General features: G+C 38.2%; 1 protein-coding gene across 3 annotated transcripts in view; it reads right to left on the bottom strand.

Moving 5' to 3' along the window:
• The window catches only part of LOC115431037 (tumor necrosis factor alpha-induced protein 2-like), a 100,442-nt gene that overhangs the window by 19,514 nt on the left and 55,207 nt on the right, over positions 1–25,721 (bottom strand). For 2 of the 3 annotated variants that reach the window (XR_003937048.1, XM_030151278.1), the window contains exons 1-2: positions 3,380–3,855; positions 2,175–2,410 (exon numbers count right to left, since the gene is read on the bottom strand). Coding sequence is in view for 2 of the 3 variants with exons in the window: in XM_030151278.1 (XP_030007138.1) it covers positions 2,175–2,410; positions 3,380–3,855 (712 nt within the window). In the remaining variant the exon portion in view is untranslated. Of the gene's footprint in view, positions 1–2,174; positions 2,411–3,379; positions 3,890–25,721 lie in introns of those variants that run through there. The other variant, XM_030151279.1, reaches the window with a different exon arrangement.

Genomic DNA, 25,721 nt, shown 5'->3' with positions numbered 1-25,721 from the left:
TTTTTTTTTTTTTATCACAATGTCCCCATGTTCCTAAAAATCTTTACACTGTAGCATAAAAACACAGAAAAGATAAGATAAGATAAGATAAGATAAGATAAGATAAGATAAGATAAGATAAGCCTTCATTAGTCCCACAAGGGGAAATTCCAAATTCCAGCTCGCATTAACGTCATAGATACAAACCTCACAGAGTAACAACATTAGCACTAACAATGTCTTCACTACATTAAACTGTCCTCATGTTCAAAAAAGTCTTCACTTAATTAAAATGTCCTCATGTTCTACAATGTCCTCATTTTAATACAACATTTTAATACACTAAAAAAAATCCTTTCTGTACCATTAAGACACAGCTAGTGCTAGCATCACAGACATATTAAGCTCACAGAGTAATAACATTAGCACCATCAAAGTCCTCACTTCATTAAACTGTCCTCACTTTCCAAAAAGTTCTCACTTTATTAATATGTCTAGATGTTCTATGACGTCCTCATTTTATTCAAATGTCCCTTCTTTACAAAATGTCCTTAAGGTAGCATAAAAATACAGCTAGCATTAGCATCATGGAAACACAAACATTAGCAGAGTTATAACATTATCATCAACAGCTGAATCTGAATAATTTCAATAAACAGTCACTGATTTTTTTTTTTTCTCCAAAACTATCCCCCTTGTATCTACCCTTGTAAAAGAGATCTCAATCTGAATAGGATTCTTTCTGGTTAAATAAAGGTCTAAAAAAAATAAATAAATAAATATAATAAAATATCGATGTAAAAGTGTGTGAAGCACCTTGTCCTCATATAATATTAGCATGCTAGCCGTTAGCCTGCTAATAACATTTTACAACACAACCTAAGGTTCATGGACTCAAACAGGAGACATGTGGACGAGGATGTAAATAAGACAAATGTATGAGTGTGGATTAAATTTAGCTGTCACTGTTTTCAGTTTTCCTGGACTCCACAGGTTAACGGGTTCGTCCTCATCCCGTCAGATTTAATGAGCAGGAGTTTGTGTGTCGTCATGACTACAGGAAATGAGAGCACACTGATTTCACTTCACGTCTCAGTTGGAGTTTGTTCATATGTGACAGTTCAACACAGAAAGAAAACTGTTTTAACATGTAAACAAGGGTGTGGAGGAACACAACACACACACAATACACACAACAGACACACAATGCACACAACAGACACATATACACACATATACACACATACACAACAGACACACAACACACACTTATACACAGATACACACATAACACTCACACAACACACACACTTAAATCAGTCATTACAACACAGTGTAAACAGGGTGTGATAAACAATGGACGCCCTTAGAAAGTTTCCAGGCTGTGAAGTGTCTTACATAACGTCCTTTAGTTCATTCATTTAAGTTCAAATGAGAACACAGAAAAAACAGGACTAAAACTAGTTTTAAAGATATATGTTTAGTTAAAACTTCAGAAAGGACTCAATTTCCAAAAGCAGAAATGTGCTTTTCAGCATTAAATACATCAAACATATATTAAAATGACCTCCAGCATCTACAAAGTGTGGCCACAACAGGAAAACCAGAATTTAACCCAGACCCAAACCAGACTTTCACCTGGAGCGAACCAGGATTTAACCTGGACCCATACCAGGATTCAACCCGGACCTGGACCAAGATTCAACCTAGACCTGAACCAGTATTTACCCCAGACCCATACCAGGATGTAACCCGGACCTGGACCAAGATTTAACCCAGACCCCTACCAGGATTGAATCCAGACCGATATCAGGAATTAACCCGGACCTGAGCCAGGCTTTAACCTGGTTGTTTTAAGGTTGCTGGAAACTCAAAAACTGAAAAAAAAACAAAAACAAACAAAAACAAAACTTTAAAATGGTTTGTGCCCATTCATTTTGTTAGTTTTCATTTTCACGACCTCTACTTCTTCTACTCTGTTTACTATGTGTCGTGAGTCTACAACCTATTTATTTTCTCCATTTATGACCCACACTTTGACTCTAGATTTATTAATTAAAGATAGTTTTGTGCAGTGACTGTTTCTGATCTGTTTTCTTCGCAGAAGCTCCTCCCTCTTCCTTGACCTCCTAACCCCGTGGTCATCAGGACATGTGGATGTGATGCGTGGTGCGTTCAGGTGTAAATCGTCGTACCGGACAGCGGCTCCCGGGGCTTCACCTCCTCCACCGCCTCCTGCACCGGCGCCTCCTCCGGACCCTGAGACGAGTGGTCTGCCATCGACTCCCTCTTGTGTTTCCCCAAACCCACCATCTTCATGAAGGACAGGCGGCGGCTGGTGGAGTCACACTCGCTCTCCGAACAGTTCAGCTCGCCGTTGGTGATCGACTCCTTTCGGGAGCTCAGGGTGTCGCGGTATTTACCCGCAAACCTGGAGGATGGAAAGTCACACAATGAACATCATTCATACATGATTCTGCACAAAGAAACACCAAGATCTGCAGTGTTTTACTTTTGCATTCTTTGTTACCATTCCAAAATGTCCTCATTTTATTACAACATCCCCACTTTACTAAACTGTCCCCATTTTAGGATAACGACAGAGCTAACGTTAGCCCTGAGGAAATACAAACAAAAGCAGAGTAAAAATGTTAGCATCAACAATGTCCTCACTTCATTTAATTGTCCTCACGTTCCAAAAAGTTCTTACTTTAATAAAATGTCCTCACTTTCCAAAAAAGTCCTCACCTTATTACAGTGTCCACACTTTACTAACATGACTTCATGTTCCAAAATGTCCTCATTTTACAAACATGTTGTGACTGCAGCATAAAGACACCGATAGCATTAGCATCATAGAAACATTAAGCTAGCAGAGTAATAATGTTAGTGCTAACAGTGTCCTCACCGCGTTAAAATGTCCTCATTTTTCCATAAAGTTCTCACTTTATTAAAAAGTCCAAATGTTCCAAAGTGTCCTCATTTTATTAAAATGTTCCCACTGTAGGATAAAGACACATCTAGCGTTAGCATCATAGAAACATGAACCTTAACAGAGTAATAACATTAATGCCAACTATGTCCTCGTTTTATTACAATGTCCCCACTTTACTAAAATGTCCCCAGGGTAGCACAACAGGACGGAGACAAAGTAAGACACAATAAATATAACATCATGTACAAAAGTGACATAAAAAAAGATGTAATGATGCGATGGAAACATGGATAACCATTTAGACATTAAATGTTAAACGTAACATGGATCGACTTCTATTTACTGATGAACCGTGGTTTCATCTAAAAACATTAAAATATAGTAAAACAAAACACTGAGAATATAAAATAAAGTATTAATCTTGATATAAAGTCACATGATGCAGGTGAGTGTCGTCATTGGTACCTGAGCAGACTCCCTTCGGAGCTCCGCCTCCCTCTCTTCTTCTTCTCTGCAGGTGAGGGCGTTCCCTGCAGCGACCCCTGTGGCGAGGGCGTCCCGCTGCCTTTGCTCCGCACCGACTCCCTCAGGTTTTTTCCCAGCTTCCCCAGCGTCTTCAGCGGGGACGTAAACTTGAAGGATCCCTTGACCGAGCCCCCGCCTCCTCCTCCGACCCCGCCCCTCTTCCCCTCGTTGGCTTCGTTCTCGTCCTCCTCGTCTTCGAACGGGTTGCGATCACGAGGCACGTCGCCGTCCAGGAGCGAGCTGCCCGGCGACCAGTGGTTGCCGTGGCCGCCGTTGCTGTGGATGGCGTCGTCATCGTCGAAGGGGTTGTGGTGGTGGGGGCTGATGTTGAGGCTCATCCTGCGCAGGATCAAAGCGTTGTCTAAGGTCGGACCGCCGCCCTTCAGGCGAACCGGGAGGTTTTTGAGGATGGGCATGATGGGGGCGGGGACAGGACGGGGACGGGGACACCTGGACAGAGAGGACAGATGAACAAAATCTGTACAAACACAAAAAAAATAAAGGAACTGACAGGGGCGTTGGGACACCGTTGGGGGGCGTTTGGAACCAGAAAGCTGAGAGGGGGGGGGCGCTGAGACTGAAATGGGGGGTGCATTAGTTTGAAGAAATCATAGTAAATAGAAGTTATGGAGTCAAACATGAGCTGAAGATAATATCAAGAAGTTTGATTCTACCGTTACTACGTATGTATGTACTCTGAAAGAAATCCGATAATGGACTGAAACGTGTAAACAAATACACTAAAATACCTAAAAATACACACAAAAAATGTTGAAAAACACAAATTATACACCAACATACACAAAAGGAATCCGATAATGGACTGAAACGTGTAAACAAATACTCTAAAATACCTAAAAATACACTAAAATACACAAAAAAATATTGAAAAACACAAATTATACACCAACATACACAAAAAAAATCCAATAATGGACTGAGACGTGGAACCAAATACTCTAAAATACTTAAAAATACACTAAAACACACACAAAAAAAATACTGAAATACACAAATTATACACAAAAAAAAAAATGACAAAAAATAAACTACAACACATTAAAATACACAAAAACAAACATATTAAAATGCCCTAAAATATAAATTTGTGGAACTTTATGGCCATGTTTGACTACATCACTTCTGTTTTCCACTGTTTATTTCTTTATTTTTAATCTTTATTTTTTACACATGCAGATGTAAAAGAATGAAATAAATCAGATGAACAGGTTAGGGACAAATCTAGGTGTGTTAATCTGATTTAATGTAATCAGATTACTGTTGTTATCTGATAAAAACAGATCAGACTGTACTGTTGACATGATCAATAACTATCTGATCACTGCATGAATCAGACAATGACCAGAGCGTTAGTGTGAATGTAAAACGGGCTCAGTTACAGTTTTACGACGTCTCCTCAGATAACACGCATGTCTCAAACACTGGTTGCCATGGAAACACATCCGTTTCCTCTTCCTCCTTAAAGACACCCGGTCCATCTGAGGACAGGGACTGAAAACACCTTCCTGGTCTGCGCTCTGATTGGCCAGGACGTTTTTTTTTGTTCTGACAGTGAAATGAGTCTTTGTACAAAATGTCAAATTAAAAACAAAATAAAAGATTCTGTGACTTTTTCCCAGTAATGATACGTGGGATACACATTACACCATGAAAACTCAGGTCCAAAAAATAAACCATGTTTTAATGAAATTTGTGCATTTTTGCATCTTTTGTTGGTTCTATTTTCTGGTTAATAATGTGACTAGTTTTTAGTTTTAGTCCCTTGTTTTCTTTCCTTTGTTTAAAAACGTATGTCACTGATCGACTTCTGTGGAATCTGGTAATGCACGACCTCTGAACTGTCTTTGTGTACTGCCGGTTACCATAGAAACAGCCGCGGCACTTCTGGTCACATGTAGGTCAGTGACTCCGCCCAGTCGTAAAGCAGCAGAGGTCACCACGTTCCCATGATGCACCGGGACAAACGCTCATAAAAATGATGAAACATTAACGGCGGCTCAGTGGAAAAAGGCCTTAATGTTTAATACGAAGTGATGCAATGATTGAACAGGACGCAGTAAACGCCGATAAAGCCGCGATGGCGTTTATCTGACGGACGAAGCAGAGGCTGAATCTGAACTGGAGCGTCAACGGGAAGAAAAAACACAGAGAACAGGAATGAAAGTGTGAGAACGAAGAAAACGGAATGAAATCAAACAATAAATGAAAGCGAAACAATGAGAACCAGATGTGTCATAAGTCGTTTTTCCATTGACCCTCAAACTGCACGAATATAACTTGCGCATAAAAATTTACCTAATGGAAAAACAACAATTTTGCCAAAACTCTCATTTTTTGACTAAAAGTTTTAGCGCTGGCAAGAGGGGGTTTTTCGGGCCTAGTGCAAATGGTATATTGCGCAAAACTGTCATGGAAAGACCTTTTTACGCAACTAGAGTCACATGATTTAAAAAAAAAAACAGATTTTGACGGACGTTACAACAAGAGAAGAAGTAGAGTTTTAAAAGAAACGTGTCAGTATGTGTGGACACACCAGGAAACCCAAGCATTTTTTAAATTTTGTACGAGATAGAGGGGTAATATATAATAATAATCAATATATCAGTAAATTAACATCATATATACGTTCATTGTCATGTTTATGGAATGACCTCTCGTGTCATCTCGAGATAATAAATAAAGAAATCATCGCATTTGTGATTTAATGGAAAAAACGACATAACGCACTTCTGTTTTTTTTCACATTCAGTAAAGATTGGTAGAGTTTTGTGTATATGTTCAATGGAAAAGCCACTATAGACGAATTACTGCTGTAAGTGGCTATAAATGGGTCAAACATCAGAGGAAATGTTCAGACCAGAATGATGGACTTCATGGATGTTTTTATGCATCTGGATCGACCAAATGTCATAGCTAATGTATACCAACATGCACAAAACCCCCCAAAAATAATACCCAAAGATACCAAATAAATAATCCTCGATCGGTTAAATCAAAAGCAACTGGACTTCTTTTTTTTTTTTTTTTTTTTGGCTTGAAGATGTTTCACCTCTCATCCATGAGGCTTCATCAGTTCTAAAGACTGTTGATTCTGGGGTCTCAAGCAAAAAAGAAAAAAATAGATAAATAAATAAAATAATAGAAGTCCAGGTGCTTTTGATTTAACTGATCAAGGAGTACCATGACCTGGATGACTGAGAGTCTGCACAAGCGTCACCCCAAAATATACTAAAATGTATTAAAATATCCAAAAGTATTCTAAAATTCTCGAAATGTAAAAAAAAAAAAAAAAAGCCTTAAAGTGTAAAAAAAAAAAAAAATTTCCAAGAATAAAAAGAAAAAGGAAAAAAAAAAGCCATTTTTGGTCAAATTTCAGACCTCATAGTTATAATACACTAACATGCACTAAAAATACACAAAAGAATACACTAAAATACCCAAAAAGATACTAAAATATGTTTTTTAAAATGCTGACATACACAAAACATACACTAAAATACCCAAAAATATACTAAAATATGTTTTTAAAATGCTGACATACACAAAACATACACTAAAATACCCAAAAATACACTAAAATATGTTTTTTAAAATGCTGACATACACAAAACATACACTAAAATACCCAAAAATATACTAAAATATGTTTTTAAAATGCTGACATATACAAAACATACACTAAAATACCAAAAAATATATTAAAATATGTTCTTAAAATTCTGACACATATAAAACATACACTAAAATACCCAAAAATACACTAAAATATGTTTTTAAAATTCTGACATATACAAAACATACACTAAAATACCCAAAAATAGACTAAAATATGTTCTTAAAATTCTGACACATATAAAACATACACTAGAATACCCAAAAATACACTAAAATATGTTCTTAAAATTCAGACACATACAAAACATACACTAAAATACCCAAAAATATGTTTTTAAAATTCTGACATATACAAAACATACATTAAAATATGCAAAAATACACTAAAATATGTTTTTAAAATGCTGACATATACAAAGCATACACTAAAATACCCAAAAATATATTGAAATATGTTTTTAAAATGCTGACATATACAAAACATACACTAAAATATGCAAAAACATGCTAATTACCCAATCGGAGCATCTGTAGTTTTGAGGCTGATTTTCAGACTTTTTAAGACATTCTTCTTGTTTTAACTTTAAACCCTGTGTTGGTTAAATAAGGTAATAATTCTTTGGACGTTACAGTTTCCTCGTCCATCTCTATTATTCACTATTTCAGTTTAGATTCAGCTCATTTAATCCAGAAAAAAACTGAAACAGATGAAAATGCAAAGTGATATTTTGTTTTTTTCAGTATTCTGTTTCTTCTCACTTTTCATGTACAAATTAAAGGCAAATAAAAACAGTTAATGACGACCATGAGCTGCTGCACCCCGACACAGAATAAGTAAATCTATCACACTTCAAAAAGTCGGATAAAGGTTGTCTTCGGCTGCTGTCGTTTCCTCCGACATCAGCTGATTATCTCCAGCGTCATTGGTCATTCGCTCACAGGTCAGGGCTGGGCTCTGATTGGATATCTGCTCCACATCCTGGTTTCCTGTTTGTGTTTTAAGGGTTTAAAGGCCTCGACCTCTTCGCCCTCTAGTGATGTTAAACGTCACGTTGAACACGTCGAGGATGAAACGTTGACCTTCACAAACCAGGACAAAGGTTTTATTAAACCGTCCTGAACTGAGCTGGAAACGAACTGAACCGTCCACGTATCGATCAGTCTGAGAAAACAGGCGGACGTTTATGACAGAACAACAGGTCGGATGTTGATGTGAATAAAAATGACAAGGACAACCACTATAACAGGACTAGATTTATTTAGCAAGCAAGCAAAGTTTATTCATACAGCACTAGGGATGTAATGATCAGCGGTATACCACGGTAAAATTGCAGACGGTTAGTATTACCGTTTACATTCTAATTATCATGATAACCGTGTTTGATTACCATACTTTTAGGGGACAAAAACCCTATGTAAGGACATGCTTTTATGTCAAATATTTGAGTATAGTTTTTATTTATTACAAATTTTATTTTATATATCTAATATTTGGAACCAATATTCACTTTTAAAGTCTTTGAAAAGGTTTGTTAAGCATTTGTGTGTTATTTATGCTAGAAATTATATACATTTTTCAAATCGGGTTTTATATTTTTTTGTGTTTTCTGGCCTTTTGTGTTGATATAGTCGGTTAAAGTGAAAAAATAATAGACAGATGATATAGGTGAAAAAAAAGACACCAGGCATGGCTATAGTAAACATTTGTTTATATAGTATATAAAGGCCAAATCAAAAGTACCGAAAAACAGACAAAATAGGCTCAGACCGCTAAGGGTTAATATTTGAATGTTTCTGCCAGAAGAAAGTGCATTGTACCAATTATTATTATTATTATTATTATTATTTTTTTTTTTTTTTTTTTTTTTTTTAAATACAACTTGGTTAAATTATTTCAGTGTGTGTATAAGTACTTTTTGAACATTTTGAGCACAATTTCAAATAGAAAAGCACTCGGAGAGCACAGACCTCCACCAAGGCAGATCAGTGCCCCCCCTCCAAATCACCACCAAAATGTAATCATTTGTTCCTTGTGCCAGTATCAGTATTTCCTGAAATTTTTATCCAATTCTGTCCATAACTTTTCGAGTTATTTTGAATACAGACAGACAAACAAACCAGCCAACACTGGCAAAAACAGAACCTCCTTGGTGGAGGTAATAATACCACGATAATAATGATAACCATGATAATTTTGGTCACAATAACCGTGATATGAGATTTTCATATGGTTCCATCCATATACAGCACCTTTCACAGACAAGAGAAGTCGCAAAGTGCTTCACAAAAGACAATAAAACACAAATAAGAACAGATAAAATTACAACCATAAAAAGGTAGAAATTGTTGTTGCTTTTGTAATAAAAGTGTCAGAAAATGTCTTTTTTTTTTTTTGCCAATACTTTTGCACCTATTTTCAGGAACTTTCAATATCTGGACATTAATTATTATTAATATAGTAAGTAAAAGTAAAATAAGTAAAATAAACTTTATTGTCCCCTGAGGGAAATTCATCTTGGGCAGTGCTACATATCACTGCTTCACAAGACAAGAAAAAAAACATCATCACATGGACACATTATAACAATGACAGTTCGTCTGTCATATAAAACAGACATGGACTTTATTTGACAATCACAACACAGAACATTTAGAGACGCCTAAAGTGCAGGGGGAAAAAAAGGAAGAAAAAGTGCTGAGTGCTAAAGTGTTGTGTGTTTGTTGTACGTTGCTTAAATGCTTAAAACAGTGTCTCATAGGAAAAAACAAAAAAACAGACCAGAATTTTCTATCATATTTATTATGAAAAACTGTAAATGTGCATTAATGAAACTTTATGAGATTTATAGAAATAAACGTTCAACTATTTTCCATGTGCTCAAACATTTGAGTTTGTTTAGATCAGTCTGTGTCCATGTTCCAGCTTCTTATTTGCAGTTATTTCTTGGCATTTGACAAAAAACAAAAAAATAACAAATCCAGTTTATACGTAGTGGTTGGTTTGTTTCCATTCCAAACATGACATTTAAAGAGTTAAAATATGACAGTTATTGAAAATTTGGTATTTTTGTTTATGATTCAAGTTGATGAAACACAAAAAATGTAAAAAAAAAAAAAAAAAAAAAAAAAAGTTAAACCAAACTGAAAAACCTTTGGACATTTCTACGGTTCTGTGCAGATCATGTTAACGTTTCCACAGTTTTTCAGACTCAGAATCATCACATAAAATGAATCTTTGCTGGTAAACGTTGTCTCTGCAAATGATAAAAACAAGATAGAAAAAAAAACAAAAAAACAGAAGAAGTAGAATTAGAAAAACTGAAACTTTCTAAACACATAAATTATTTCCTCAGGTTTGCATCAGCCTGGACTTCAGGATAAAAATACTTCATCTGATTGAATCGTGTTGTTCCTCGTCGGTTCTCGGTCCAGACTCGCTGGTGTCGGCGCTCTGATTAGGCCCCGCCCTTCTGGGGGGCGGAGCCCTTCCCTGGAGTCCTCGCTCCGTCCCTCACACTATCGCTGGCTTTTCCGCTCCTATTGTTTGTGCACAGAAGCTTCCAGAAGCGATGCCCTCTTCAAGAAAAAAAAACGGCCTCGGCGCGGGTTTCCTGCGCCTGCCGCCGGGGCTGCTGGGTATTTATGGAAGCAGCGCCGCTGAAGCACTTCCCCATCCAGCGCTCAGTGTGAGCGGCTATTTCTGGAAGCAGCTGGTGAGACTGGAAACCAACAACATGAACAACATCCGCTCCCAGGTGGACACGATCTGGACCATGACGACCAGAACCGACCCTGAAACAGACCCAGGACCAGAACCGACCCCAAAACAGACCCAGGACCAGAACCGACCCCAAAACAGACCCAGGACCAGAACCGACCGCAAAACAGAACCTACCCCAAAACAGACCCAGGACCTGGACCGAAACTGACCCCAAAACCAACAACATGAACAACATCTGCTCCCAGGTGGACACAATGCGGACTGGGACTACCACAACCGACCCTGAAACTGACCTAGACCAGAACCAACCCCAAAGCAGACCCAGGACCAGAACCGACCCTGGACCCGGACTGAAACTGACCCCAAAACCAACAACATGATCATCAGCTCCCAGGTGGACACGATCCAGACCGTGACAACCAGAACCAAAACCGACCTAGACCAGAACCAACCCCAAAACGAACCCAGGACCAGAACCAATCCTGGACCTGGACTGAAATTGACCCCAAAACCAGCAACATGAACAACATCCACTGCCAGGTGGACACGATCCGGACCGTGATGACCAGAACCAACCCTAAAACCGACCTAGACCAGAACTGACCTGGATCAAAACCAACCCAGGACTGGAGCCAGCCTTGGACCTGGACCAACCCAGAACCCAAACTGAGCCTGGATCAAAACCAACCTAGGACCCTGGTCCTGAACTAACCCTGAAACCAACAACATGAACGACATCTGCTCCCAGTTGGACATTATCCACCCTGTGATGACCAGAACCAACCTGGACCAGAACCGACCCCATAACTGACCTGGACCAGAATCAATACAAACACAACCAGGACCAACCCTGGACTGAAGCTGACCTGCACCAGAATTGAAACCAGCCAGGAACTAAGAATCAAGAACCAGGAGCCAGGAGTCAAGGACCAGGAGTTGAGAACCAAGAACCAGGAACCGAGAACCGAGAACCAAGAACCAAGAACCAGGAACTGAGAACAGAAAACTGAACACCAGGAACGAGCAACCAGAGAACCAGGAACCAAGAACCAGGAACCAAGACCCAAGAACCAAGAACCAGGAATCAGGAATCAAGAACCAGGAACCAGGAACCAAGACCCAATAACCAGGAATCGAGAACCAGGACCAATGAACTGTTGACTCTGATCTGATGAGTCCTGTATCTTGTATCTATGTCCTCCTCCATCCTCTCTGTTATCTCTTCTTCTGTTCCTGTTGCCGTCGTACGTTCTGCTGCTTCATTACGTAACCCTTCGTGGGACTCAGATAACCATCGTCGGCTCCACCCTCTGTCTCGGAGCAGGGGCTGATGGGACTTTGGAGCCATTAGACTTTTATCAGAGGCATTGGGTCGCATCAGTCATGTCCTGTGGAGCTGATGGGTCGTCTGCTGGGACACGTCCAAGGCCAAAGCTCTGACTCATCATCCATCATTTTACTGCCTTCGTTCCACATGTTGCCGTTCGACAGTTGAACGTTCTTAGCCTTAGCGTCAACTTTAACCATCAGTGTTTCTTTGATTTTTAACCCATAAAGACCCAGTGTTTTGTTTATGTGTGTTCCCAAATGAATGTTTCTCTATATTTAACTTTTCTAAAGTGATTTATCACCATTTATTATAATATTTACCTCCGCCAAGGAGGTTATGTTTTTGCCAGGGTTTGTTTGTTTGTCTGTTTGTTTGTTTGTTTGTCTGTTTGTCTGTCTGTCCGTTAGTGTGCAACATAACTCAAAAAGTTATTGACAGATTTGGATGAAATTTTCAGGGTTTGTTGGAAATGGGATAAGGAAGAAATGACTAAATTTTGGTGGTGATCGGGGGTGGGGGGGCCCACGGGGGGGGGAGGCACTGATCAGCCTTGGCGGAGGTCTGTGCTCTCCGAGTGCTTCTAGTATTCTCTGTATTTTGCATTTTTTCAGTCAAAATCAGGTATTTTCTAATATTTAATTTACTGATCATGTAGATGTTCATTAAAGCTCAGATTAAAGATGAGGTTCTTATTTCAGAAACAGAGAACATAACGCGCTTCATACTTTTAATCCCCTTCAGCCAAATATAGTGTAAGATTTTGTTGAAAGTTACTGCCCTATGATTTAGATTAGACTGTTTTTGTGGAAATCATATTCCATACATATTTATATTTGAAAGTACTCAGATATTATAACTGCACAAGGACGTTTGACCTGGAAACAGGAGGTCAAAGGTCACCTGTTTCAATATTCTTCTGATCCATGAGAAGATGCATCCACAGCAAGGTTCTAATAGTTTTGGATTTTTTATTACAGTTTAGTTTTAGTTAGTTTTGACTTTTTTCTCTAATTCAGTTAAGTTTTAATTACTTTTTAAAGCAGGTTTGCTTATTCTTATTAGTTTTCGTTTTCCTCTAAATGCTTAGTTTTAGTTTCTTTATATCTTTTCTCTTCTTCTCCGTCGTATTCAAATAAATCCCAGACAGGACTCTGCTGCTGTCTCCCAACTTTAGTCTCCATGTTTCCAGGTAGAGTGGGGACCAGAAGACGACTGGAAACCACAAGTGACGAGAAGTGACAGGCCGCGAAGTGTCGTATGGTGCCGCTAGCTAAAATTGCTCAAGCGAAATAAATCGTTTTCGTATCAATCTGACATTGACAAAGATGAAAACTAAGGGAATTCTATCCATAATTTTTTTATCCATTTTAGTTAGTTTTGTAAACACACAGTACAGTTTCAGTTAGTTATGTTTTTTTCTTTTAATTACAGTTTTTATTTATTTCAGTTAATGAAAATGTTTTTTTCAATTCTAGTTTTCATCACTTCGTTAGTTTTCATTAACGATGATAACCTTGATCCACAGTATAAATTTAATGCAGATATGTCGATGCATTCTTCAAAAAAATGTGATTATGTTGTTGAATGGACAGACGGACGGACAGACAGAAAGACAAATGGATGACAAATTGACTACAATACTCCTTCATTTAGAAGTTGGCCAAAGGGGTAAAAACTGAAAAAAGTGACTTTTTCAGTAAAATCTCTCACTAACTGAACATAAACCCAGTATGTCCATCCACTGGCATTAATCCAACTCCATGGGTTTTACTGGTGAACCAATGCTGTAGAAGATGACGGTGTTTCCATGGTAACTACGGAGCCTCTGACGTCCAAATATGGTCATATCTGATGACCATAAAAAGATGAACTGTATTTTACACCAATTATTTACATGTATTGATAGGATTAGTGCAGGGTTTGTCAACCTTGGGGTCAGGGACCCCACATGGGGTCACCTGGAATTCAAATGGGGTCGCCTGAAATTTCTAGTAATTGATAAAAATAAAAAAAACTTACTAATAAAAAATATATGGTGAGTTCTGAGAGAGACAATCCCAATCCATAAAAGACATGACAAACTGAAGCTGACTGTACAAATCCTGACCAAGGAAAATAAAATTCTCCCTTTGTGCAGTAATCTACACCTGGCTTTACTGCCTCCGTCCACAATAATATACATTATTTAGCCTAAATGTCATCTAAAATTAACATTTGTTTGCAACAGATTATAGCAAACTATTACACGATCAAAAACAAATTAATTTTAGGAAAAAAAAAAAAAGTCTCTGTTTTGAATGTCTGGGATCACCAGAAATTTGTGATGTTAAAATGGGGTCAGGAGAGAAAAAAGGGTGGGAACCACTGGATTAGTGGATCAACAGGTATTAAACAGTTTAGATCAGTAGATGGTTTTGGTCGTCGGTGGATTTTGGGGTCTTTAAGGGTTAATAAAAAGAGTCTCTGCAGAGGTTCTTATTGAATGCTTATTTGGGTCCAAACATTGACCTGCAGAGTGGACGATGTCTCTCAACAAATACAAAGTCTCCGTCACATTTCTTTCCTGTCAGATCAATACAAACTGAAGGAAAATGTCCATAGATTTACACTGATATTTCTCCCATTGTGAGCTCATTAGATCACCACTAAACTGGTACAAACTGATCTCCACTGTAGAGAAACCCCGTCCGTCCTGGATCTGGATGAACCCTTCATGAAGCACAGTCTGTGTGTTTACAACCAAACGTCCACTTATCATTCCAGTGATTCCACGTCTGACGCAGAAACATCACTGTGTGCAAACACAACAAAGACAACATTTATGCCAGCGTTCACCTTTAAACGGCCACGTCTGACTACAGCTCAGTCTGCTCCAGGACCAACAGTCCACATGTGGAGGCTCTGGTTCAGGTTCCACATTCAGCCCCGTATGATCTAATGGGACCAGACCAGGAAAATAATATAATAATTCATTCAATCTTTAATTTGTTTGTTCTGAGCAGAAGAAAAAACTAAACTTTTATGTGTACAAGAAACAAATATAAGAGCAAATACCTTAATAAATAGAGGTGATTAAGACAATATAGCAATTGCCATGTACACTAGAAATAACAAAATAAATTTAATGAAGCATTGCCCAAAAAGGAGTGCGAAGAAGAAAACGTTTTAAATCTCACTCCCACCTCTCATTTATACAACAGAACACATGACTTTGACTTCCTTAATGATAAAGTTCCACCTGTTTAGAGTCCTAATAATGTAAATAACAGATAGCAAACAGATTAAAACTGAAGTATATTACACATAGTAACTATCTAAATGATAGTCTGCAGAATGTATAAAACAATTTCAACAATAATCACAGACCAACAACAGTAATGGAAGTCACACATACAAACATGGTAAACAACAACAAGCACAAACCAACTAGGAATGGAACGATAACCGGTATAATGATAAACTGTGGTAAAATTCCCGATGGTTAGTATTACTGTTCCAAATTCTAATTATCATTAAAGCTGTGTTTAATTACCACACTTTGAAAAACTCATGGTGATACTGCTCATTTCCTGGAGACACACGTGCAGTTTGAAATGTTTGGCTTTTGAAAACATGGTGGAAGGCAATGCACGGACAGCGCTCTGGAGATTTTTTGTTTAAAATGATAGTTTTACTTTTATATACACATTGGATTCTAGATAAGGTACATGAAACAGTGAAAGTGTTCTGTCTGTACCAGATCTTAAATCTGTAAGACTAGATCTAGTCTTGAGCGCTGAATGTAAAGAAAAGTACTCTTGGTTCTTAAAGGTGCTGGAGACTTTCATGACCAAGTTTTCATCAAATCTGTCAAACCTCAGTCACATCCTCAGTGTCATGAATCTGTAAGTCTGTCATTACTCACCTGAATCTCTTGCATTAGGGTGAACAGTTTCTTAGTTCCATCCACCAGAAACAAACCATGTGTTTACAACAGAGCCGGGAGGGAACTTGGGCATCTTTGGAATTTTGTTGCGACGTGCATTGTGGGAAAGGGAGGTTTGCACAGCCACATGCAGCGGCAGCAGCAGCACAACCATATGATATTATATGGATGAAACAAGCACGATGCGGAAACAGCTGAAATGCAGAAACGGCTGGAGAAATATGCATAAAGGGAAGGGAGCCCCTGCTGTTTCTGCATCGTGTCTGTAGCAGCTACCACTGCCAGAGTCTGTTTGAGTCTTTAAGGGTTAAAGGTGGATGTTTGGGTTTTTAAGGGTTAAAGGTGGACGTTTGAGTCTTTAAGGGTTAAAGGTGGATGTTTGGGTTTTTAAGGGTTAAAGGTGGACGTTTGAGTCTTTAAGGGTTAAAGGTGGACGTTTGGGTCTTTAAGGGTTAAAGGTGGACGTTTTGAGTCTTAAGGGTTAAAGTGGACGTTTGGGTCTTTAAGGATTAAAGGTGGACGTTGGGTCTTTAAGGTTTTAAAGGTGACGTTTGGGTCTTTAAGGGTTAAAGGTGGACGTTTGGGTCTGTAAGGGTTAAAGGTGGACGTTTGGGTCTTTAAGGGTTAAAGGTGGATGTTTGGGTTTTTAAGGGTTAAAGGTGGACGTTTGAGTCTTTAAGGGTTAAAGGTGGACGTTTGGGTCTTTAAGGATTAAAGGTGGGCGTTTGGGTCTTTAAGGGTTAAAGGTGGGCGTTTGAGTCTTTAAGGTTAAAGGTGGACGTTTGGGTCTTTAAGGGTTAAAGGTGGACGTTTGGGTCTTTAGGGTTAAAGGTGGACGTTTGGGTCTTTAAGGGTTAAAGGTGGACGTTTTGGTCTTTAAGGGTTAAAGGTGGGCGTTTGGGTCTTTAAGGGTTAAAGGTGGACGTTGGGTCTTTAAGGGTTAAAGGTGGACGTTTGGGTCTTTAAGGGTTAAAGGTGGACGTTTGAGTCTTTAAGGGTTAAAGGTGGACGTTTGAGTCTTTAAGGGTTAAAGGTGGGCGTTTGGGTCTTTAAGGGTTAAAGGTGGACGTTTGGGTCTTTAAGGGTTAAAGGTGGACGTTTGGGTCTTTAAGGGTTAAAGGTGGACGTTTGAGTCTTTAAGGGTTAAAGGTGGACGTTTGAGTCTTTAAGGGTTAAAGGTGGACGTTTGAGGTCTTTAAGGGTTAAGGTGGACGTTTGAGTCTTTAAGGGTTAAAGGTGGATCGTTTGAGTCTTTAAGGGTTAAAGGTGGATGTTTGAGTCTTTAAGGGTTAAAGGTGGATGTTTGAGTCTTTAAGGGTTAAAGGTGGATGTTTGGGTCTTTAAGGGTTAAATGCAATCAGACGGATGCTGTAAAACTTTCAGATACATTTGGATTCTGTTGCTTGGAGATAACTCAGGTGTCAGACAAATATTCATGGACAATAATCAATAACACTGAACAAACTGATCTACAGAACAGCTGTTTAAAAGCAGCCACAGAGCAGAGGTTTTCTACGTTACTGTGGACCTCATGTGTTGAACTTCTCAGATGCAACTTGAGTAATGATCCAACACACCTTCCATTTTACAACTGATTTTTTTTGTTTGTTTTCTGCACATGATGGTTTTAATTTATGAAACCAAAAGCTGAAATCAAACATGATGCCACTGTCTTTTTCAGTGGCAAAAGAAAAGAAATTAATGACATGTTTTTGGGTCGGACAGAAGATGTGGAGGAACGTGTCCTGCAGAGCGTCATGTCTGAGGTAGTTAACATTCAGGACATGTTCAGGACGGACTTCAGGAGATCCCACAGTAATAACAGACAGATGAGGGTAAAAACTGAGGCTTTGAGCGGAATAAAACATCCCATCAAGACAGAGCGACTAAAATACAGGGTGTCCAAAAAAATGGATACACTTTAAATAATTGTAAAGTAGGTGTTTATTAAAATTCATTTAATTTTCAAAATGTAAAAGAATTTACAAACATCCTTTATTGTTTTGTCTGTTCCTCCTGTTCTCAAACTGACGTCCGTTCTGGTCCAGACTCTGCTGACAACGCCAAGCAACGTAATCACACACATCACCAAACAGTTCCCTTTGTATTTGGTGCATTCACGTTCAATGGCTGCTCTCAGTTCAGCGACTGTAGCAGGTCTCATAGTATAGACTTAGTCTTTTAGGGATCCACATAAAAAAACAGTCTAGTTCTGTGATAGTCTGGTGAACTGGACAAACCGGTGGATTGGACGGAGGGGGTTTGGTTGAATACCCTCTGCGTTCAGCAGACCTCACACCACTAGACTGTTTTTATGTGGATCCCTAAAAGACAAAGTCTACGCTATGAGACCTGCAACAGTCGCTGAACTGAGAGCAGCCACTGAACGTGAATGCACATAATACAAAGGGAACTGTTTGGTGATGTGTGCGATTCCACTGCTTGGCGTTGTCAGCAGAGTCTGGACCAGAACGGATGTCAGTTTGAGAACAGGTGGAACAGACACAACAATAAAATGACATTTGTAAATTCTATTACATTTGGAAAATTAAATGAATTTTAATACCTACTTTACAATTATTTAAAGTGTGTATTTAAAGTGTGTATATATTTTTTGGGGACACCCTGTATATATAGTTGCAGAAAAAATTGTTAGACCATCCAAAGTCATCAAAAACAATGGTTATGTAATCCAGTACTAACTCCTGTGTGTGTCATGTGACAAAAACAGACAGAAAAGAAAACATGAAATGTCTAAAAGCACTGTTTGTCAGTACAGTACCATAGATATTGATGGAAGAACTGAAGTGATTTTGGTTATTATCAAGAAAACATGGAAAATGGATAGATATCAGCTCTGAAATTAAACTACTAGAAGCTATTTTTGATGTTATCATTATATTCGTCCAAACAAATGTTCAACAAACTATTCTATTCCAGCTTCATGGGCAGTAGAGTATCTGGAAACCACACATCACCATATCAGGAATGTTAGAAAAAAGATTTCACCTTCATGTCATTATTTCTTCAACAGCTAAATCAGCACATTCCACAAAATAAAACCAACACTTTAATGCAGAACTATGATAAATATTCAGTGTCCACCGACTGAAACACATGGACTGGACCAGGAACACTAAAGCTCAAATACAGTCAAACTCTGCATGTGATGACAACGAAGGAAAGTTTGGACTGAGATGAAGTCAACGACATAATCCAGTTGGAAAGGAGAATAAATCCAATAAACTCAGAAGGTCGTTTACAACAGTCGGGTCGATGTGAACTCCTTCCTCTTTTTCATTTACAACAGAGACAGTGACGGCATCTTATCGTCGCCCTGGATTCGACCTTTGTCAGTGTGAGTTTTACAGCAGTGATGATGTGTAATAAAACTGAATAAATGGAAAAGAACATAGACACGCCTCAACCGACTTTATGACCAGAGGGAGCCTTTACAGCAGTGGAACACACACTCAGACCACCACCAAACACCAGAGATTAGTCTGAGCCCAAATCTGCATACCCGGCACTTCAGAACATACAGTCAACAACAGTCAATGGATTATTGATCTGATGTCATTGTAAAGGAGATGTTTTCAAGACAATGAATGAACAATAAAAGCTGTGCTTCTCTTCAAAATGTTGGTGCAGAAAAGATAAATGACACACGTGGATTACAATTCTTAAAAAGTCAGGGAAACCTGCAAAACATCTGGAAAATGTTCAGAAAATCAACAAAGTCTTCAATAAATGAAGATGGATCATTATGTACTGTGTTAAAACCTTTACAAGTTCTAGAAATAAAAACTATACCACTAACAACTAATGATTAAAAACTATACCACTAACAACTAATGATTAAAAACTATACCACTAACAACTAATGATTAAAAACTATACCACTAACAACTAATGATTAAAAACTATACCACTAACAACTAATGATTAAAAACTATACCACTAACAACTAATGATTAAAAACTATACCACTAACAACTAACTAATACAAACTAACCCACGAATGAAAACAGATCTATTCAGATGAATCCATAATACTACTACAACTACACCTACTACAACATCCACTACTACCACTACTAGTTCTACTATTACTATTAGTTCTACTACCACTACAACTTCTGTTTTACTACAACTACTAGTGCTCTTACTAGTTCTACTACTAGTTCTTCTAGTAGTTCTACTGCTCTGCTACCTACATAGTTCTACTAGTAGTTCTACTACTAGTTGCAGTACTACTACTCTATCTTCTGTATCACCTTCTCCTTTGTCCAGGTTTGGAACCTGGCACTAGAAACCAGAACCAGAACCAGACCTAAAACTAAACCTGGAACCAGTGGGGTTCAGGTTCTTCATCTGTTGTTCTTTTTATTTGCAGAACAAAGACCAGGGTTCACCTGGTTCACCTGGTCCACCTGGTTCACCTGGGTCCAGGTCAGTCTTCTGGGGTCTTTAACCCACTGTGGTTCTGGATTCTAGCGCCACCATGTGGTCGTTTGGACTCACGTCTGTCTTCCTTCTAACGAACATGAGGTGGTTGTGATCGTGTGACCTTTGACCTGTGACGTGTGAACGTACTCCACAGCCAACACGGGGACTGGAGGCTGAAACATGCTGAAACCGGGACCCAACGCCTGTCCCCGAGGTCACGCTTACCCAGACTGCATCTGGGTTTGGGTTAAGCAGAAGCGTCCACTCAGCAGCATTCTGAGGGAAAACAGCTGTTCACAAAAATGGAATAGGATCTTTTCCTCGTGCGTTGGAATGTGTGGCGGTGGGGTAAACGCCGCTGGCTTCACTCCATCTTAAACTGAAGCTGAGACGGTGAGGGATGGGAAACAGAACAGAACGAAACAGAACGAAATGGGAATGGAATGAAACAGGAACAAAACAGAACAAGAACGAAATGAAACAAAATAGAACAGAAACCAAACGAAACGGCGTCCAGGGTTAACAGAAAACCCCTCGGACACAAACGGACTTCAGTGTGGATAGCAGGTAAAACCATGGAAGGACTCAGGTTCATCTGGTTTGAACTCCATCATTTACACAACGGCATGAGTATGAGTAGTTTATTAAACCTGCAGTGCATTCTGGGATACAATAGTACTACTACTACTATACTAATACTAGTACTAGTAAACTGTCAATGTCAACACCTGCCCATTTTTGAACATGAATAGAATTAATGTTGGAATGGACCTGTCATGTGACCTGTCATGTGACTCATCATGTGACCTCATGACACCAGTCAGGTAGGAGGTCCCATTAGGACTGATGGCTATCCAGGCTGATTCTGTCACTAATTACCTCTGTCAGGAGGTATTGTGATCACTTTGCTTTTGTGTGTTTTGCGTGTGTGCGTGCGTGCGTGAGTGCCCCCCCCCCCCCCCCCCCATCACCACCAAAATTTAATCATTTCTTCCTTGTGCCAATATCAACATTTCCTGAAAATTTCATGAAAATCCCACCAGAACTTTTGAGTTATCTTGTTAACAAACAAACAAACAAACAAACACGGGGGGCAGATGTGTCTTGGTGGAGGTCTGCGCTCTCCAAGTGCTTTTCTTGTTCTGTTTTGTAGCTCATTAATACTATAAAATAAACTTAGAGGGTCAACTGTGGAGAATCTAATCTTTCCACTAAGGTTGAAACATGAACATATTGACAAAAGTTTTATCGCAGAAGCTTTAAAGTGGTTTCATGTTTACCTTCACGTGCTATGGGAATCATGGTAAATATTAGATACGGACTCAAAAAATGGCACATGAACACTCCCTCGTATCATATTTTCCACTGAAGAAGTGGAAAAATTTTGATCCATGAGCTGCCCAGATGAAAATAACCTTTGACCTTTCAACGTAGCGGAGAACGAATGATAACCAGCTTGTATTAACGTTCTGCAACTGTTAGCTGATGATTTCACACATTTCTAGAATACACAATGTGCAAAAAAAATAATTTAAAAATGCTGCAGTAGATGAATTAACACGTCCAAAACCGTTTTAACCCAAGTAACAGAAAACCATAAATTGTGTTTCAGCCATTTTTCATTTCACTACGACAACAAAAGCACTTGAACACAACACACTTGTAAGGCTCATCTTCCCGACAGCACCTGAAGGCAGCGTCCTCCTCTACATATTAAACCATCTGTGTTTCCAGTCACATCATCTCCTCCACCCTCCTGTGATTGACAGCTGCAGCTTCTGCAGGTCATCGACCTCACCACTGAACTACAGCCACGGGGTCAAAGGTCAAACATGTTCCTGGAACAGACGTTTGTCATTTCTGTTTCCTGTCGCTCTGCAGGAAGTAGAAAAGTGGCCGTCAGCAGATGAACACCAGCCTCTCTTCAGTCTGTCAGTGGGAGATGATTGATTCACTTTCACGTCATTATTTTTCAGTCTCATTTTCTGAAAAACGGAATTAACCCGTAAAGACCCAGCGCTACTTTGTGTCGGTTCCAAATGAGTTTTCCCTATATTTAACCTTTCTTATGTGATTTATCACCATTTATTGTAATATTATCTTCTTTATTTTGGCGCTTTTTCACTTAAAATCAGGTATTTTTCTACTATGTAATTCACTGATCATGTAAACCACAGGTGTCAAACATGTGGCCTGGGGGCCAAATCTGGCCCGTGGGATGAAGTTGTGAAATCCAAAAATTACACAGAAGATATTAACAATCAATGGTGTCAAAATCATTTTAATTCAGGTTCCATACAGACACATACAGTCCAATTACAGTTATACAGTTAGATTCAAGTGGGTCAGACCAGTCAAATATTATCATAATAACTTATGAATAATGACAGCCCCAAATTTTCTCTTAGTTTTTTAGGTGTAAAAAAGTAAAGTTACATGAAAATGTTTACATTACCAAACTATACTTTTACAAAGTTCAGACTTGTATGTGCTTGAAGATAGATTCTGTCCATTTAAATGTTTTATTTTGTTTTATTTTGTTTTGTTTTATTTTGTTTCTTTGCATGTTCAAAATAAATAAATAAAATGAAAAAAAGTGAATAACCTGAACAAACAGAAATGTCTTAAGAAACGTAGATGCAGTTTTACCAATATTCTGCCTGTTACTAAATGTTTTGTGCGATTGTAACGCAAATGTGCAAATGATAAACTGAGAAACCGAGGCAGAATATTGGTAAAATTGCACTTGTTTTTTTTTTTTTTAAGAGAATTCAAGTTGTTCATGTTATTCAGATTTTTAAGGAAACTTTGTAGATGTAAACCTGATCATAATATAATTTTTCTTTTCTCACTGTTATTATTTTACTGGTCCGGCCCACTGCAGATCAAACTGGGCTGAATGTGGAACCTGAAAGAAAATGAGTTTGACAGCCCTGATGTAGACGTTCATAAAAAGCTCAGAGCAAATTCAAAGGATATCTATGTCAAAACAGAAAAAAAAAAAAAACAAACCTGAAGAGAAAGTGGCTTTTTCGGGCAAATACATCATTAGCTGAACATAAACCACAGGTGTCCAAATCCAGCCCACCAGAGGATCCGATCCCACCAGTGGGATGAACTTATGAAATACAAGAATTACACTGAAGATATGAATAATCAACAATGTCACAATCATTTAGTTCAGGTTCCAAAAGTTAAACCACATAAAAATGTTTACATTTCAAAACTATCCTCTTACAAAAAATGTGAACAATGTGAACCTGAACTGTCTGAACATAAATCAGTGTAATTGGACCAATATTCAGTCTGTTATTAAAATGTTCTGTGTATTTTAGATCCACTGTATCTGTACGTTATAATGAACACGTGTAAATGATAAACGGAGGAAGAATATTCATAAAATTACACTAATATTTAAGACATTTCAGGTTGTTCATGTTATTTACATTTTAATGAAACTTTGCAGACGTAAACATTATTATGATGTAATTTTTTTTTTCTGTTTTGGTTTTACTGCTCTATTATTTCACTAGTTTTGGTTCATTTTGTTGCCCTTTTTGTTTTTATTCCTCATATTACTTCAGTTTGTGGCGTATTTTGTTCCTGTTACTCATTATTTTGTCGATTTATTATTCATTTTTGTTCATTATTTTGTCTATTTTTTGTTCATTTTGTTGCTTTTTTTTTTTTTTTCTTTATTACCTCCACCAAGGAGGTTATGTTTTTGCCAGGGTTTGTTTGTTTGTTTGTCTGTCTGTTTGTTTGTTTGTCTGTCCGTTAGTGTGCAACATAACTCAAAAAGTTATGGACAGATTTGGATGAAATTTTCAGGGTTTGTTGGAAATGGGATAAGGAAGAAATGATTAAATTTTGGTGGTGATCGGGGGTGGGAGGGCCCACAGAGGGAGCCACTGATCAGCCTTGGCGGAGGTCTGCGCTCTCCGAGTGCTTCTAGTTTTAGTAAATGTTTTGCTTATTTTTCCCACATTATTTATTATTTTGTAGGTTTTTTTATTCATTTTTGTTCACTTTATTATTTAATAAACATAAACCCAGTGTGTCCATCCACTGTCACTGATCCAACTCCATGGGTTTTACTGGAGAATCAATGTTTCCATTTTTTATTTTATTCATTTCCTAATTTTATTTTGTACACTTTCTTTTTGTTGTTCATTTTCTTCATTTCACTTATTTCGCTGGTTTTTGTTCATTTTTTGCCCTTTTCCCCCCTCATATTACTTCAGTTTGTGGCATATTTTGTTCACGTTACTTATTATTTTATTGATTTATTATACAGTTTTGTTCATTTTATTCATTATTTTGTCTATTTTTTGTCTATTTTGTTGCTTTTTTTTTCTTTATTTTAGTAAATGTTTAGCTAATTTTTCGCACATTATTTATTATTTTGTAGGTTTTTCATTCATTTTTGTTCACTTTATGATTTAATAAACATAAACCCAGTGTGTCCATCCACTGTCATTGATCCAACTCCATGGGTTTTACTGGTGAATCAATGTTGTAGAAGATGACGGTGTTTCCACGGTAACTACGGAGCCTCTTTTAAACAGTTCAGATCAGTAGATGGTTTTGGTTGAAGGTGGACGTTTGGGTCTTTAAGGGTTAAACAGATGAACTTTGACCTCAGTCAGAGAACTGAGGCTGTGCTCTACCGTCATGAACGCATGAATGAACCCACCTCTAACACTGACTGTGTACAAGTACAGGTATGAGTGGTAAAAGTACAAGTACTGGTTCAACTTCAGAACCAGAAGTCCATCCAGCTGCATTTACTGTGTGGTCCAACGCCTTCTAGATAAAACCTGTTCTGAAAATCTAAGAAAAAAAAAAAGGAAAAATAAACACTGAAGAAAAGCACACATTAAACAACAAACACCTTCTGAAAATAAACTCCCATGATGCCGATCTGCATGTGAACGAACTCTGTTTGATAAATAATTAGTCAGACGTGTGATCTTCAGCCACAGTCGGTTAATCAGTGACGTTTTCTGTTAACGACTCGACTCCAGGCATTTATGACTTCATATGATAAACAACAGACGGTTTACTTCAGGAAAAGTACTGTCAAAGTACTACTGCACAGGTACTGCATTCCACAGCACAGGACATATATACATAGACATATATAAATATGTATACATGATGTATGTCACATTTACTGCTGTGCATCAATCAACACTTGATTTCATCGTTATTGCTTATA

This window comes from Sphaeramia orbicularis, chromosome 13 (genome assembly GCF_902148855.1).
Source record: "Sphaeramia orbicularis chromosome 13, fSphaOr1.1, whole genome shotgun sequence".
Classification (NCBI taxonomy): Eukaryota; Metazoa; Chordata; class Actinopteri; order Kurtiformes; family Apogonidae; genus Sphaeramia; species Sphaeramia orbicularis.
This window is presented reverse-complemented; position numbering and strand designations above follow the sequence as displayed.